Here is a 17,584-nt window from a genome sequence, read left to right on the forward strand (position 1 = left end):
AGCTCTTTAGTTTTGTTTTGAAAAATAACAACTCTCTCCTTTTCTCATTAAATGCATGCATGATAAGTATTGAATCTTTTTAAGACCTACTTGCCGGCCCCCTGTTTTTAAGGGGGAAGAAATCTGCCATTGAACTGAACGGGCTGACAGATTTCTTCAGGTTACAAGCTGATCTACAAGGCTTGTGCATTAAGAGATTGCCCTAAGTATTACTCTAGTCGCTAATAACGTGCCTATGGAGTTCCGTACTTCGCTTTGAACCAAAGATTCCGTATAAATGTACAAATGAGGAAAGGATGGAAATACCTAGAAGCTAGCATTAAATCACTAATCAATTCAGATGTTGCAACAATAACACAGCAAAAGAAAAGAAGAAAATGCAAAAGAGGGACCAATTTAATCAAATAATGGCTTCTAATTACATTACAAGATAAACGGATTTTTGCTATCAAAATTTTGTAACCAAAATGACTATTTCAGTCGAAAATAAAAATAGTTCTTTTGGTTGCAAAATTTTGATCACAAAACCCGTTCTCTTGTAGTGTTAAGGCCATGCAGCTGGACCATATATAGAAAAGGATTATTTGCTGAATCAGGGTAGGCAGTGACAGTAACATGGCCGTGAACCTTATTAGATCACATACAGGAGGAGTACTAGCTAGCCGAGTCAATTCCCATTCTCGCAAGGGGACCATTCACTTTGGCCGAAAAAGGGGGTTAATCCTTGGGTTCTAATTCCCACTTGTCCAAACGATTCTTTGCCTTTTCAACCTGAAATGTTTTCATATTTCAGTACACATAATCACCCCACAGTCTGCAAATTGAACAACTTGAATGATCAAGAATGTTAGTTGAGATTAAGATGCATGCAACATAACTCCGCAGGGAACAAATAAATAAATTATTGGCAGCGATCTTGTCATTAATGATATGATCTCCGAATTTTTCCCTGATGTGTGCGCTCGTGTCATCATGATCACTTCAACCCGATTTTCTTAAATTTATCATGATTTCCAAGACTCAAGAGATCAGAAAGAGTTAATCATTACATAAATTAGTTTTGGTAAGATGCCATTGAACAAAGTATTATTGAACTTACCTCTTCCTTCCAATCTGTCCGAAATGTGACCCACAATAAGACGAGAGTCTGTATGAAAGTGCCTCCTATCATCCCAGACCATATTCCCTGCACCAAAATACGTTTTGATCAGCATTTAATTCTATTACATATTATTGAAGTTGGTCAAAAACTCCAAGGGAATCTTTAATGCATGGATATTGTACGTACGTCCGTTGATGTGTAACAGGCACATCAATTTCTGCCACGTACCATTGCAATATTGACTCTTGGGATATTACAGATTGGAAGAATTATATATGGATTTAAAAACGAATACAAGAGTTTGAAGGGTTAATAATATTTGGGTACCGGAGCTCCTAGGTCGAACTTGAAGCCAAGAACTGCACCCAACGGGAGACCAATAATGTAGTAACATCCTACGTTCACGTACGCAACAAATGCTTGCCATCCACAACCCACAGCCACCCCTTAGAAAACAGATCATAGAGAAAACAAAATGCCATTCAATATCATCATGTCCATTTTCTACAAAATCCTTTTGCTCTATCTATGACACAATGATCGTATGTATAATATATTTTTACAGCATTACTACTCACGAATAATAACTCTTTTTAAAGAAATTACAAAAAACTGTGACGTTTCATGGAAGAGATACCCTACTGATCATGATCAAGTTCAACAACGAGTCCAGAACTAACACTAATAGATTGACCGTTAGGTTGATTTACTAGTTTCACTTATTGATGATTATTAATTATCTTGATTGGTCTACTATGAGTACTGGCAGGCCGATTCATGCTCTGAGCTGGTTCTCCACTAAGGAACAGACAGATCGATCAGAGAAGACATATGATAACCATCAAGCTAGTTCATTGAAAAGTTGAAAACGACTACAGGTTTATATCAGGACGCTTTTTGCTTTGTCCGTTTATGTAGGGCATGCAGCTAGCAAAAGCGAACTCAAACTCTTAGGCCTCGTTTAATATATAAATAAGATGAGAAGTTTATAAAGGATTGTGAAATTAAACCGGTTCTAATTCTTAATTTTTGAAATTTTAGTACGTATAATGGCCATGCCGGTTCTTAGATGTACTTTACAGTTTCTTATATCTGTGATTTACTTCATTCTTATTATTATATATATTTTCCCAGAGAAAAATAAACTAATTTTGTCGTGGTCGAAAAGGCTGTATAGTTCCGTCTTTGACTAGTACTATTTGATTGATAAAGTTATTAAATACATGCAGGCACAGTCGAGTACTGTTACATTTGAGTGGCTTTACAAACAGTGGATCCCGATAGTACTTTTTTTTATATTTTTTATTATATATTTTTTATAAAATAAAAATTTATAAACCATCCTCGTCTGTCCTGATATTGGTTTGTCTTTTGTGCATGCATGCTTCTTATCTGCAGCCAGGGTCGCTAATTTTAAATAATTAAAATTAACAAATTAATAATATGACAATCACATACATATATATATATATTTATATATGTATGTGTGTGTGATGGTATCGATCGATGTAATTAAGATCGAGCAGTGGTTCGTTTGGTTGTTGAATTTAATTTAATTTAATTTAATTTTAAATTAAATTTAATATTTAAATATTTAATTTTTAAATTATTAAATTATTAAATTTATTTCAATTTAAAATTTTTTTATATAAAACTCATAATATTTTTTAATTCAATACATCTTTATAAATAAGATGTATAATTATTTTAAATAAATCTTACATAATTTTATTTATTAATTTAATTCATTATTATTTATAAAAGATTCAACTCAAGTCAATTTAGTATCAAATCACAATCTAAATAATATTAACGGTTTCCAAGAAACATTGATGCTCAACCTCTGGCAGCTAGCTAATGGAGTTAGCCACGTGAAGTAATAAATAAAAACTGTTCTAATTAACGGACATGGCAGATTCGATGGGGACCAATTCGATCACATGATTAGGAAAGGAAATGATGTTTATAGTCATAATTATCTAAACTTCTAATTTTTTTAAAAAAATAAATTAATATAAAATTTATATTAAAATTAATTTTTTTAATCATAAACTCTATTTTCTTTTAAAATAATTACACAATATTTATCCTGTATACATAACATTACTAATTAGGAAATATGAAAAATTATTACTTATAAAAATGTGAATGCAGGAAAAGGTTGGAAATTTAAAATGCATGGCAAGACTAGCTAATATAATAACTGAGGAGAAATAATATTCCAAGTGAAGATCAAAAGTAATACCGGACAGAACGGGTTGGATTCCGTTGAGTACGATGGAGACGGCAAGGTAGGGGGAGAGTTCTGCGACTGCATCAGATACAGTTGTACCACTGGTGAAAATATAGCTTATCAGGTGCCGAAACACGAGCACTATGGTGGCACAGATCACAGCTACGACGGTAGAGCTTAGAGTTACTATCAATACAGAAAAAGCTGCTGATTTCGGATGGCCGGCTCCTAGCTCATTGCTCACCCTCACACTGTTTTTAAACATGATGAGTACTTTCATCAATATTAATAGATCACAAGCTAAAATATGAGATCATGGCTAGCTCATGGTCATTCATCTGAAGATGGAAAATGATAAAAATGATCATACAATCATTTTACAACTCGTTATATATGCAACTATATTTTAAATGAAGGGTATTAGCTTATAAAATAACTTATAATAGCAATATTATTTACATAAATATTATCATTTTAAAACATGTCTGTATAAGGTATTGTAAAAAGAATTGTACGTATATCATTAACCAACCAAGATAGGGATTATGCACTAAATTTATCATGCAAGAACTTTAGAGAAAGTGTCAGACTCAACGAGATCAGAGACGAAAATGTTGGAAAATGAAGACAGAATCTCACTAAATTTACCCAAAAACTTTTTAAGTTACTGTATATTGAGGTACCAAGCCAGTTGTGGGTGTCTGAATACAGCTTGCTTTTATTGACTCGTAATCCACATATATATATATATATAAGAAGTGTGTATTGCATGATAATGATCAGTTTCTTTCGTAGAAAGAGACATCCTGAGTGGAATAATAACAAGACATGCATGTACAACTAACCTCGCAGCCGCATTGAAACCCACCGAGATCATGTAGACCCATCCAGATATCGCCATACTGCAACATCCAATATCCATCCAAATAATTAACCATGTACGTATTCTCAACAACCATTCATTGCAGATTCAGAAACTGGCACGCATTACGTTGTGTTCCCAATTAATTTTCATCCATAATTAGTGGCTTTTGGGGCAGTTTGGTTTTCAAAAAATTTTTTCCTCTCAACGTTATAATTTTTTTAAATTTTAAAATAATAATAATATTTTCTTCAACTCTTATCTCAACTCAACTTATTATCAAATTCTCTTCTAATTTCTGGCAAAATTTATTATAAAAACCCTTTATGTGTACCATATATATAGTCAATAGAGGGACCTCAAATAATTAATTGATTAGACTATGTAGTATGTACTTTTATAACTCCTACTTAGTTTACCATTAACGTTTATGGAGAATTATATTTTTACATGGAGTGATAAATTCAAAAACTTACTTAATTTTATGTGATGCGTTAGATATATTTTATAATAAAAATTACTTTACAATTCAATGTATCTATCAAACTATATCAACTTTTGAGTTTAGTTTTGTAAAATCTTTTTATAGATAAAAGATTTGTGTTGCATACTCCATATATATCACGTACCTTGCAAAAATGCAGGAGGTACCGTAGAAATTAGCATTAAGATGGCAAATCCGACGTCGTGCCAGATAAGGAGTACGTATAGCTAATGAAAAACAAAAAAGGAATGGTAGCAGAAGGAAAGGGAATGGTAGCAGAATCGGTAGAAAGTTCAAGTTGACTGTTTGTTATAGGTCTACTGGATCCTTTTGGCGTCTATCAAACTATTATTTGGCCTTTTTCTCCTAAACACTACAGTCAATGAAATATTGTTTTTCGATCAGAATAAATCAAAGCAACAAAAAATGATTGGGAAGCCGACTAATTTAGGACCACTTAAATGGAATGGTTTTGCTAAGGTCTAACGTGTGTGTTCGTATTCGTATTGTATCCACTCAACAGTACTCCACCAAGCACACAAGCTGCCATATTGACCAAGAAGTTAGCAAATGTGTAAAGCTCCCAAGCACACAATTATTGCGATCAAGATTAAAGCAAATTAGTACTAGTACGGGCTTAATTTCCTTACCAGATGGAGAGAGCATCCAATGCAATCTCAGCGTTTTGGAGCAACCCAGCAATCAACACTAGTATCTGATAGTACCAAGTCTCCAGGCAAAGCATAATTGCTGATGCAGTAGACAATTTCAAGAATTCCCAGAGCCCAGAGAAAGCCTGCATGCTGAATCCAGTCCATGTGTATTTGCACTTCTCACTCGTCAAGATGTACACAAACTGTGCCACCACTATGATCCACCATGAAAAGCTTAACATCAGTGATGCGCCCAACAATCCCCAACCCAGTTTGTAAATAACGAGCCAACTCAATAACAGGTGTACTGCAAGCGTAGCCGCAGAGATGTACGAGCTAATAGCCACTATACTCTGGGATTGGAGGAACTTTTGGATGGGAAAATTGGCAGCATAGGCAAAGATTTGTGGGATGAGGCCATAGACAAACACTGCAGCTGCGGATGCTATGCTTGTTGATTCACCTAGCAAGAGCAACAGGGGCTTGCTGAAGATGTAGATAAACATAACTAGGACCCCAGTCGACATGAGGAGGATCGTTGATCGCTGGAGATATACACCTAGCATTTCGTACTTGTGAGCACCATAAGCCTGGCCGCACAGTGTCTCCACAGCGCTTCCCATTCCAAGCTGCGCAGAGAAACGTCATGATATATATACACACATACACACACACACACATACACACATAACCTTTTATCGAAACTTTGACGCTATAATTAATGTCGTAAACTAAATCTGGAACAAACCAGCTGATGGTGATTACCATGAGGCCGTAGGCAAATATTTGGATGCCATTGTTACCGAGAGAGGCGGCAGCAAGCTCAAGATTGCCGAGATGGCCGCAAAAGATTTGAGTGGACATTGAGGTCACGTTGTTGAGCAAGTAAACCACGACCGCAGGAGCCGCTAGTCGGAAGAGGGTTTTCAGTTCGAGCCATGTGGCGGATTGAAGGCGGCGGAAGTAGGGAAGGTGGGTGCTGGAGAGGACGTCTTCTAGTGCGGAACTCACTGGCTCTGGTGTTGCTTCTTTGGTTTGTAACATGGGTTGATGGATCTCATTAATGTCAATGGACTCCATCCTCTCTCTCTCTCTCTCTCTCTCTCTCTCTCTCTCTCTCTCTCTCTCACACACACACACACACAATAACGCAGTACCCAGTTTGTGTGACCAATTTGTTACTGTATGGTTGTATATGTAAAAGAATAATTTATCATCCCAATTCTAAAATAGTTTATAAAGAGTTGTAGATGGAGGATGAAAACGTGCGGTTCGAGTAGGATTTGTTAGAGGGATGCTCCTCGATTGCTACAGCTAAATTTTTAGTTTGGGAAATATTTTATAAGATTATTTTAAATTTATAAATTGATATAATTTGATGTAATATGTCATAAAATAGTCTAACAGATTTCTTAAAATCACATCAATAAATAAATTTATTTTTATGTAATTTCTTTATATATGTATCAATTTTCTTTTAGTTTTGCTATATAAAAGTTTGGTACACATTATTTTTTGCCATATCTTTATATTTATAAAAAAGGTTGAAATATTAATAGTTTTAAAAATTGTAAAATCTGCGTTAGTGATGCGTTGATCAGTGAAATCTGCATACAACATTTATTCAATATTTAATTGTTTAAAGATTGTATTTCGATAATAAAAATATTAGATATCTTATATTTCTCTATCTTAAAATAAAAATAAAAAACGTAGAGATATGTACTGCACTTTTATTCTACTGTACATAGTAAATGTGATATTTTATATTATTATTAGATCATCCCATATTCTTTTAAAAATTTAACAATTAAAAAAATAATATTAATAACATAGAAGATTAACTATATTGCACTTTTTTTTGTTAAAAAAAATACTAAACGATGAAGACTTCGCGAGGGAAGGAAAAAAATAAGTATTTCCTTATTAAGGAAAGGGAGTTAAAAAGTAGTAATTCGAAGGATCATTTGGAAGCACCAATGGATGAGTCCACTCAAGAGATGCTCATAAAAATAATTCTCTCTTTTGCCATGATTCACCATTCACATCACATGTCTTATAAAAAATATCTATACATCTTATAAAAAATAAAAAATGATATTTACAATTATGGTTATGCAAGTGTCGTACAATCTTTTTAAAAAAAATAAATTAATACGGGACTCACGTAAAAAAAAAAATTAATTTTTTAATTATGAACCCTACTCTTTTTTAAAATAATTATGTGATATTTATACACTTTATAATTATATATAATATTATTAATAAAAAATACCCTACATCTTATAAAAAATTATAAATGTGAGCTGTGTGATGTAAATAAAAACTGATTTGCAGAATTTCTCTCGCTCTCTCGTGTCGCTGTCAAGTACTTCCTAAGGATACATAAAGAAAGAGCCAAGCCGGCGCAATGCTTGGTCCTCAATGGATTAGAAAATCCTAAATCCATCTCCTATTTAATTATTTTCAAAATATCATTACAATAGATTAGTTAAAATTTAAATATTTAGATTTTAGCTACAATAAATATTAAAATTATTTTTAAATTTACTTGTTAATGTAATTTTACCAAATATTTATTTTATTTATTATTTTTCTCTCTCCATTATTTTTTTCATCATTCCACTTAACTCCAACCACTGTTTCTATAGAAAATCTATTACATACAACTCAAATAAAATAAATTATAAAATGATAAAAAATGATAAAATAAAATAAATTTATATATAATCAAAAATATTAAATATTTTTTAATTATTAATTATTTTATTACTATGTAATGAATAAATGAATAATTCAATATAAGAATTTGATGTGAATAGTTAAAGTGAAATTCATCTTATATTATTTTATTATATACTAAAAAAATAGCTATTCCAATGTGGGGACTTATGTGAATAGAATAATCAAAAATTAAAATTCATCTTACATTCATCAAAAGTGTCATTCGGTTTTAGCTAATTCATTGGGGATTAAAGTATTTGGAATAGCTAAAGGCTACCAAGCTCTTAGGTAAAGTGATCTAAGAGCAGCCTCGTTCACTCTCACAATATTTTTCATCTTATCTCATCTTATCTCATCTAATCATTATAAATTTCTCAAATTTTCACATAAAATAAAATAAAAAATTCAATATTTTCAAATCCTAATACAAAAATAATATTAAAATAATTTATTTTAATAATATTTTATTTAATTTTCAACTTTAATCTCAACTCATCTCCAAAAACAAATGAGACCTAAGTTTTAGCTACAATACATTTAAAATTAAAATCAAGTTTGCTTGTAACGTAGATGGAGCAAATATTTAGTTTATTATTCTTTAGAACACTCTCTCTCTTCTCTTGATATTTTTTCACAAAACTACCGTTAGATTTTTTCCCTCTAATTTTTTTCCCACACTCACTTTTTTTCCTTGTTTAACTCTCGTGAAATATGGTTTGATGGAAAATATATAAATTTGATTTGTAATTAAGATATTTATATAGAATTTTAAATAGATTTAATTAGATGTTTGTAGTTAAGATATTTATAAATTTGATTTGTAATTAAGATATTTATATAGAATTTTAAATAGATTTAATTAGATGTTTGTAGTCATTAGCATTAAATGACTACTGAAAATATGATTTTTTTAATTGATAATTTAATTAGAATGAGATTACTAATTAACATATAATCGGTAGAATGGTAAAATATGATAAAATTAAAAAAAACTAAATTAATTTTATTTATTATATAATGAATAAATAGATAATTTAATGTGAAAATTTGATGCGAATGAAATAAGCAAATATAAATTTATTCATATTAATAAAAACTTGAGTTTTGTTTTGACTATTTATAAGAGAGTTCTCTTATGCAAGTTAGGAATAAGGAATAGCCTAAAGCCAACCACACCACGCAAGGCCTCTTAAAAAGAAAATCATTAATGGCCTTTCTTAAGAAATAATATTGATATTATAATTATTTAAAAAATAATATTCGAAGGCTACTAAAGAAGTTTCTAAAAGAAGATAAAAAAGACTTTAAAGAAATAAAAATATCTAGAAATACTAGTTTTGATTAATTAATATAAAAAATAATTAACCTTACAAGTTTATATAAAAGAAAATAATTGTTAGTATAATTGAGAGAAAAACAAATGAAGATCAACAAAAGCACTTACAATAGATAATGTGTAATTTCGTAATTTAAAAAAAAATAAAAAATAAGCAAAAACTTGTAGTATTTATGAGCAAAATAGTTTATTAAGTTATTGTATCAAAATAAATATTAATTGCGGCGCCTTGCAAATAGGAATAGCTTGTGGTTAATCTCATGCATTCTCACACACATTCAACGTTTCCGGTCTTTAGGCTACGTTCGGTGACGAGATAATTTTAGATGATATGTAAATAATGGTAAAAAATAATTATAAAATATTAAATAATAATAAATAATAACAAAAAATAATAAATAATAAATAATAAAATATTAAATAGTAATAGAATAATCATTACCCGAACACAACCTAACCAAAAATCTAATAAGGATGGAGTTCTTTGCAAATAATATACTAAAAAACACGCAGCTTTTAGTACCGATATTGCTGAAGTTACTATCTTAACACTCAGAAAGAAATCATGGAACCAAACTGGTAGGTTTGAACTTTGGTGACTAAGATGGGATATAAAATTTTCATTTTATTTTATTATTATAATTTTTTTTAAATTATCACATAAAATATAATAAATAATTTAACCTTTTCAAATCTTATTTTAACTTTTTCAAATTTTAAAACAATAATAATATTAAAAAATAATATTTTATTCAACTTTAATTCAACTTTCATATAAAATAAAAAATTCTCATTTCACTATCCAAACTTATCCATATGTTTTTCTTTTGAATAATGCTAGATATAACGTACATTCACTCTTCTTTATTTGTTTTTTGTTTTTTGTTTTTTCTTGTTTTTTCTGGGATCTGTTGTCTGGTTTTTTGTAGTCCGGCATTAATTATACAAGCTTTTAATTTATGAGAGGATTTGGATATCCTGAGTTTTTTTGTCATATCCTTTGTAGAAGGCACTCATGGAACGTGTAAGCATCGCGCAATCTTTTTGAAAAAAATAAATAAAAATCAATTCATATGAAAAAGAATTAATTTTTTAATAATGAACTAAGCTTTTTTTCAAAATGATTATACAACACCTGTGTACTCTATAACTGTATCTAATATTATTCTATGTAGATATATATTCTACTAAAATATTAAGTTAGTAATTATTAACATAATAAATATAATTATAATTAATTATTTTTTAACGAGTTAGTTACATAACATTAAAGAGCTCACTTAATTTAAATTTAATTAATTTTTTGCATTAATTTATCTACCCAAAAAAAAATCAAATTAGAAAAAACAAATGCTCTTATATGGACAGAATAGGATTGAATTGGACCAATAACTAATTGTTCAGAATAGGATTGAATTGGACCAATAACTAACTGTTCGGTTAAGTCCGATCCGGTCTCAAAAAAAAATTAGTAAACCAGAAATTTCAGTCCGTAACCCGGGACCAAACCTATTATTACACCCCTAGCAAGGATCATATGGTATCATCTCATCTAATTAATTTATTCTATAAATTTAATATTAAAATTTTAAAAATAATTTTAAATATTAATACTTATTCAATAGAAATTAGAAAGAGAGCAAAAAATAGAAAAAGAAAAAGAAAAACTCTTTAGCTTGTCGTATTGTGAACTCTTTTACCATTTTATTAGTATCGTTTAAATTAAGAACAAAAAAATAGGCACCATATCGTTAAGATAAAAACCAACCATAAGTAAATAACATAAATAGCAGACTCAAAAACGAAACAAAAAATGGTAAAATTCCGGTCAAGCCCTGTCGTAGTCCAAAATGCATGTAAAGTTGGCCAATAATTATCCAAAATGGATGGAACACTGACAACTAGGGATTGACCATGTTACTAACATGTTACAACAGACCCTCTTCCAACTAAAAAGTCTACAACCCAACCCCACATGGCAATATTGGTAATTACAATATCATCAGTTTCCTCCTTTTCTTGGTTTTCTGTACAAAAATTTATATTATACCAGCAAGCAAGAATGGCTAATCAATATAATCAGAACCACAGCTCTATAAGCTCCGGAAATAGAGATTCTCTCCACTGCCCAATACACGATTGTCTTCTATTCGGGAACTTGTGGATTGGATGAAGAAAAATCTTACAGGAAATGACCTTCATCTAGCCTTCGAGGAGTGACAGAGTGCGGTGTGCAAGGAAAAGCTTCTTGAAATTACAATAGCGTTACGAGGACTACTGATGAAGCAAAGAGTAGAAAATGCATGACACCATCCGGATGAAGTCCTGCAAAGCAGATGAGCATTAAGTCCACAATTCCAAGCAACAGACTAGGGAGGAGCTTCCTCCTAGGGGCGGGGTAGCGGGGCGCTCTGCATGGGCGGACGGGGTACCCCGCACCGCACATGCCGGGGCGGGGGACCCCACCCCGCATGACAAACACTAAGCGGGGGCGGGGGGCGGGTAGGGCTCAACCCCGCCCCGCTTTTCCCCCGTCCCGCATTTTATATTTATATTTATAAATATATATATTTTATATTTATAAATATATATTTTTATTTTACAAATTGTATATATATAATATATTACAATTTGTTAAACTTGTTCACAAGAATCACAAGAGAGTGAGACTTGTTCATCACAAGCTTGCATATGCCATGGGCACCCTAGGCCTCATTTATATAGAACTCTAAGGCCATACAAGAGTCTTACTTGAGCAATGTGGGACTTAACATGTGAGACTTGTGAACAAGTTTAACAAATTTAAAAATTAGTAATATAATTTTTATGTTATTAGTTTTTAAATTATTATTATATATATAAATTTTAATTTAAGATTTAATTATATAATAATTTGGGTCTAAAAATAATATTTTTAGACACAAATTTTTTTTAAGCCCATTGAAATATGAGATTCTTGAAGTGGGCAGGGGGCGGGGCGGATGGGGTGTTCGCCCCGCCCCCGCCTCACGAGGGCGGGGGGCGGATGAAAAATTGATCCCCCGCATCATGCGGGGGCGGGGTGTGGGGAAGGGGTGCACCCGCCCCGCATGATGCGGGTAGCACCCCTACTTCCTCCAACCTCTTTGCCAACAAGTCTTTTTCCTTTTTCTCATTTTTCTTTTCCTTTCTTTTTTCGTGTGTCCTATAAAAGATATAAAAAGCGGATTCTTAGGGATTCGGTTTCTCCATCTTTGGATAGCTTCCCTCTGAAAGAACACCAGCGCCCCTCAAACACCTCAATCAGGATGGATACCATTCAAGGCGAGGAAAACATGAAACTAAGCATCTGTTCTAGGTTTTCCACAATTCAAGTTTGCAAAAACCCAACCCTCATTATGTTAATAGAAGTGCTATAGCCACAAAGAGATTCCACAAAAATAAATCCAAAATTGACATGGTGTCATATAATATGTTAGATCTACTTTATAATAAAAGTAGTTTTACAATATAACGTACCACATCAAGCCACTTCAGTTTGTAAGTTTATTTTTGTGGTATCTCTTCATGGTTAAAACATTTCTCTTATGTCAAATGTTTTTTAAAAAAATGTACAAATGCAACCCACATTGAATTAAAATTTAAAGAATGAAATAATTACACAAATACCTACCATTTTGGGCAGATGCCACAGCTGGAAGCGCAGGAATTTTGAAAGCTGAAATTCCCAAAACTTAGGTTGATAAGTAGAACAGAGAACATAACCCTTTGTTTTACAAAAAGGGTTTTGTTTTTCAAAAGGAACAAGAAACAAATTTGCAAGATTTGGCATTCCATATTAATGAATAAAACTCGACAGGTAGGACATACTTTTATTACATGAAGCTGGCACTTGAGATGTAGTGGGCCAGGGAGCGGGAATGTTGTCATTCAGATCACAAAGGAAGCTTACTTCTGAAGATGTGTCAAACGTTGCATCAGAAGGTGTGCTTGGCAAAAGACATCCAGCCTCTGCTCCAGAAGAGGATAAAGAAAAACAAGCTAATCACAAGATTGCAATCTAAAAATAATAACTTCTAATCCATCCTCTAAGACAGGTCTAGATAAGAAACTATATGTAAACCTTGCACAGAACAAGAACAGAAGAAAGATAGGAAGAAAATAAGCTAAAAAGAAATGGGTAATTTTGGAATCGTACTCTGTGATTCTGTCTATAGACTATCAGTTCTTAATGCATATGCATCATGAACATTACCTTGATTTCCAACTGAAATGTTCAAATTATCGTTCCACAGCATTTCAAAATGGCAAAAAACAACAAAAATATCATGTGTTAGAATCAGCTTTGAGTAAATGTGACACACAACAGATTTAGTTTGCTCGTGAAAAGTGTACAGAGAAACAACACCTACCTTGGAGGGAAAAATCCTTGAGGTTAATATGACACAGGCTGTATACATTTTTGGTAATATTTGATTTTCTTAACCTTGTTCCCAATGATGCAGCACAATCCAAAGCCTGCAAGTTAGTTATAAAACTCTGCTTTTGCAAGTGGGATACATAGCTTCCCATGGCACCACAGCATGTTGTTTGGTTATTTATCCGATCCCCACAGCCCGTTACCACATGCCTAATGTCAGGAAACACCAGGGGGCAAACTGAAGAAGAATATACAAGAGACATTAAGAAAACAAATACAATATCAGTAAGGTCAGCTGAAGGGACTGGCATCGCTAGTCAGCATTTAACAAGTATAAGAATGTAGAGCAAACAAGAACTGCTGCACAGCAAAATGTGGAATTAATTAATTTGCTCAATAAAGGATTGAGGAAATTACAGATGCAGATAGATTAGACCAGCCCAGCTACAAACCACCAAGGGTATCAAGAAGGATCCAGTATTAATAGTATGCAGTATTCCACACATTCTCACACAATCATTTTGCACACATTTATGAATTTGTAAATAATTTAAATGTCACGCAGTTTCTCTAAAAAAAACCTAGACAAGTAATCTTGAGAGAGGTTTTTTTGGCCTACATTCATTACCCAAAACTCACCTTTATTTACATTGCAACTGGATAGTTCTCTGAGAACTTTTTTCGCATGAGAAGCATTAAGTTTGCTAGCCAGCCAACGGAGGACAATACTTTTACAATCATTCACCCTGGTAGAGTGCTGAGGTAATATATGGGCCCCATCCATGCTCAAAAGCTCAGAAGATTTCAATGCAATCCTCGTAGCAGCTTCTAATATCGCACTCCGACAAATTTGGCTGCAGCATTCTTTCACAGGATCAATCTCTTCACAAGCTGCCAGAAGCTTCGAAGTATCAACAATGCTCTCCAACTCATTAACACCATTGACAGGGCAAGATGCTTCAGTGAGTTTTGAAGCATGAATTGAGCAAATCTGTGTGAGATTCTCATTTGCACCTTGGCCTACCAAAACCTTCTCAATATCCGATAGACAAGATTTGGCAAGGGTCCCATTTAAAGCAAGAACATTGGTTTCTTTACTTGATTGACCAATGAGAATTTCAAGGGTGGCTTCCAACTGGGGACAACAGATTACATTAGCCAGAAATGGTGCAAATGCCGACCAGCAATCTATTGCTGTTACATTCATCAAGCTTTCAGCAGCAGTGAAGTTTAACAAACAGATACCTGCATTGGAGGAGAAAAGGAGAGAGATCACCAAGCAGAAAGTGTACTGAAATCTTCAATCCAAATAACTTGAAGAAAATGATTTAAATGGATATTCAATCTAAATTAAAAATAAATAGACCTGATAATTTTGTGACAGTGGTATTTGTGAAGGGTACCAGTGGTGAAGGTGCAAGGAGAGGAAGAAAAGGCCGAGGAGACCCACTAGGAGAGGTCTCAGGAAGAATCGCATCCCCTTTTTTATCCATTAAAACAGGATCACTAAGATGATCTAACTGGCTGCAGCAACATTCATGGAAACCTATACCAAAAGTATGAGAAAATGACGTTGTAATCTTGCAAGTTAAAAGAGAGTATCAGAAAATCCTACATGGACAGTTTCCCTGTACGTTTTATAAACAGTTGTGGTAAAGAATTGAATTATTAGAGGCATTATGTCAGAAAATATATGAGGAGACAAGGGAATAAATCCTAGTAGTATATAAACTAACAAATCATGTTATACTAAAGCGTTTGGAGAATGGATAACTTCTCGTCGAGTCGTACGAACGTAATGACTAAGGTGTATCAATTTAAACTTCCATTTACCAATAAAATTTTTTTAACTTCTTTGGAGGGAGGAGGGGGCACACCACAACCTAACACACTGAAACTCTTTCAAAAATAAATAAAAGGGAGTAGAGGGTAAATTCTAAATTGATGAGACTACTTAAAAAGGCTGAATACACAATATGTTAAGACTCTCTACAAATTATAACATGAAACCTACCGGAAAAATAACCAAAACTAAAACACTAAATCCAAGGAAAGCAGCCTACAAAAAGAAATAATGAGAGTGTGAAAGCGCTGACCATGGATACAATATATGAGAAAATAAAAGACAAGGCTTCCAGTGGAGACTCTACCCCATATCAAGCAGTGCCAATATTAGTGATATACTTAATCTGCCTCTTATTGACCCATCAGTTCAACTAGTGTACTAGAATATGAATTTCACACATTTAGGTTTAAAATATGACTCCTCCATTGTAGAAAATACAAATTATAAGAAATTCACCAATCCACATGTATATTTGAATCAGCATCCTTAGAATTCTGAGGGTATTCTACCATGCAAAATTTCTTAAATCTCAATCATTTCTTTCATCTCAGGTGGTTGGAATCTACCACATCAGTATTTGCCACTATTACCACTCAGTATCTACCACCTTGGTGTTTTCCACATTTTACCATAATTAAAAGTAACAGATGATGCTGATACCAAAAAAATAAAAACCATTTTTAAACTGGACATGACAAAATCGTAAGCATTATTTAAAAAAATGATTGGAATTTGAAAAACTTAAAAATACAGAACTATTACTTGCTGAGAATCTCAAGGCACGGAAATCTCAAGTATATAGTCTTCAGATGCACCCAAGGTCGTGCTTTTCTTAGCACTATTTCCATGAAAAGTAACCTTTGCATAATTTGATCCATTCAAGATTAGAGATGCTATTTGTTCATAACATTTGTTGCAACAATCAAAACAATGGTGGCCAGGGTACAATCACCGCGACAAGTTATTGACACAATCCTGTACGGCTCCTTTCTGCCTAAACTAATCGCACCAATTAATTCCAAAACACTAACGCTAGCCTAAATCTTGAACACTGGCACACCATTCTGAACCTTCAAAGAAAGAAATTGATTTACCAGAAAAACACGCAGATCATGCAAGTAAACTGCTAGTTTCAATAATACAAACTAATACAACCTCAGTCAATTAATTGCCAGGGCACTATATTCTCAAGAGACGAAAAATGAACTTAAAAAACGTCTGGTAAAAAGGAACCGCCACATCCCTACACCAATGTTGAAATTCTGGAAAACCCAGATTGAAAAACCCCACAATTCCGCAAAACATACAAAAACCCAGTTAGTTTTCTTCCAAAATAGAGAGATTCAGCAATGATCCAACTAAAAAGACTCGTAAATCATGTAAAATAACCAAAACCCGGGGAAGGAATCAACCAGTAAGGGTTGCATACTCACAGACAACCAACAGAAAGACTTCCGCAAGAATGATGTTGCGACTGAGCTTGAGAGATGCCCTCTCCTTCATGTCTTCTGTAGTATCACTCTCAAACAGAGAAACCATAAAAAAAATATAGTACCATTAAATGTTGAAAAGCATAGCTAAAAGAGAACCCGAAGAGAGAGAGTGGTTAGGAAGCATCAGCTTTGGAATTAAGGGAGAGGTGGGTATGTGAATAAACAAAGAGTATTGAGAAGCCATTAATGAGCTCGAAAGTGTGTGGGGACGAAAGCAGTATCAGTAATAGATGTAGGAGAAAGGTAGACCCCACCATGACCAAGAAACTCAGATAGAGCAGCAATGGTGCATTAAACGCCATCAATGAGCTTTTCCCCCTCCCCCACCATCGTACAAAACACCGGTTGCCTCTCGCACGCGTGAGACGCGGGTGGAGCTGTTTGCTTTGCTGGCAAATGCACAGGCGTAGTAGATTGCTCAAGCATTGAAGGCCAAGGGGATACGCCTCGCA

General features: G+C 33.1%; 2 protein-coding genes across 5 annotated transcripts; both read right to left on the reverse strand.

Moving 5' to 3' along the window:
• Window positions 1–294: 294 nt before the first annotated feature.
• LOC122277226 (protein DETOXIFICATION 40-like) lies at window positions 295–6,584 on the reverse strand. Its single transcript, XM_043087153.1, has 7 exons — window positions 6,100–6,584; window positions 5,332–5,963; window positions 4,181–4,237; window positions 3,348–3,586; window positions 1,430–1,548; window positions 1,100–1,186; window positions 295–771 (listed from the first exon to the last, which is right to left on the reverse strand). The coding sequence occupies exons 1-7, from the start codon at window positions 6,412–6,414 to the stop codon at window positions 718–720; spliced, it is 1,503 nt and encodes a 500-aa protein (XP_042943087.1). The 5' UTR covers window positions 6,415–6,584; the 3' UTR covers window positions 295–717.
• Window positions 6,585–11,198: 4,614 nt separating this feature from the next.
• On the reverse strand, window positions 11,199–17,584 carry LOC122276510 (uncharacterized GPI-anchored protein At1g61900-like). 4 transcript variants are annotated; one of them, XM_043086297.1, is made up of 9 exons: window positions 17,387–17,578; window positions 17,073–17,147; window positions 15,160–15,339; window positions 14,433–15,038; window positions 13,786–14,031; window positions 13,629–13,640; window positions 13,244–13,384; window positions 13,047–13,091; window positions 11,199–11,719 (listed from the first exon to the last, which is right to left on the reverse strand). In XM_043086297.1, the coding sequence occupies exons 2-9, from the start codon at window positions 17,140–17,142 to the stop codon at window positions 11,649–11,651; spliced, it is 1,371 nt and encodes a 456-aa protein (XP_042942231.1). In that variant the 5' UTR covers window positions 17,143–17,147; window positions 17,387–17,578; the 3' UTR covers window positions 11,199–11,648. The 4 variants fall into 4 exon arrangements, with proteins under 4 accessions (XP_042942231.1, XP_042942230.1, XP_042942232.1 ...); XM_043086296.1 differs by having other exon boundaries at window positions 17,073–17,578; XM_043086298.1 differs by lacking the exon at window positions 15,160–15,339 and having other exon boundaries at window positions 17,073–17,581.

The sequence above is a fragment of the Carya illinoinensis genome, chromosome 9, assembly GCF_018687715.1.
Source record: "Carya illinoinensis cultivar Pawnee chromosome 9, C.illinoinensisPawnee_v1, whole genome shotgun sequence".
Classification (NCBI taxonomy): Eukaryota; Viridiplantae; Streptophyta; class Magnoliopsida; order Fagales; family Juglandaceae; genus Carya; species Carya illinoinensis.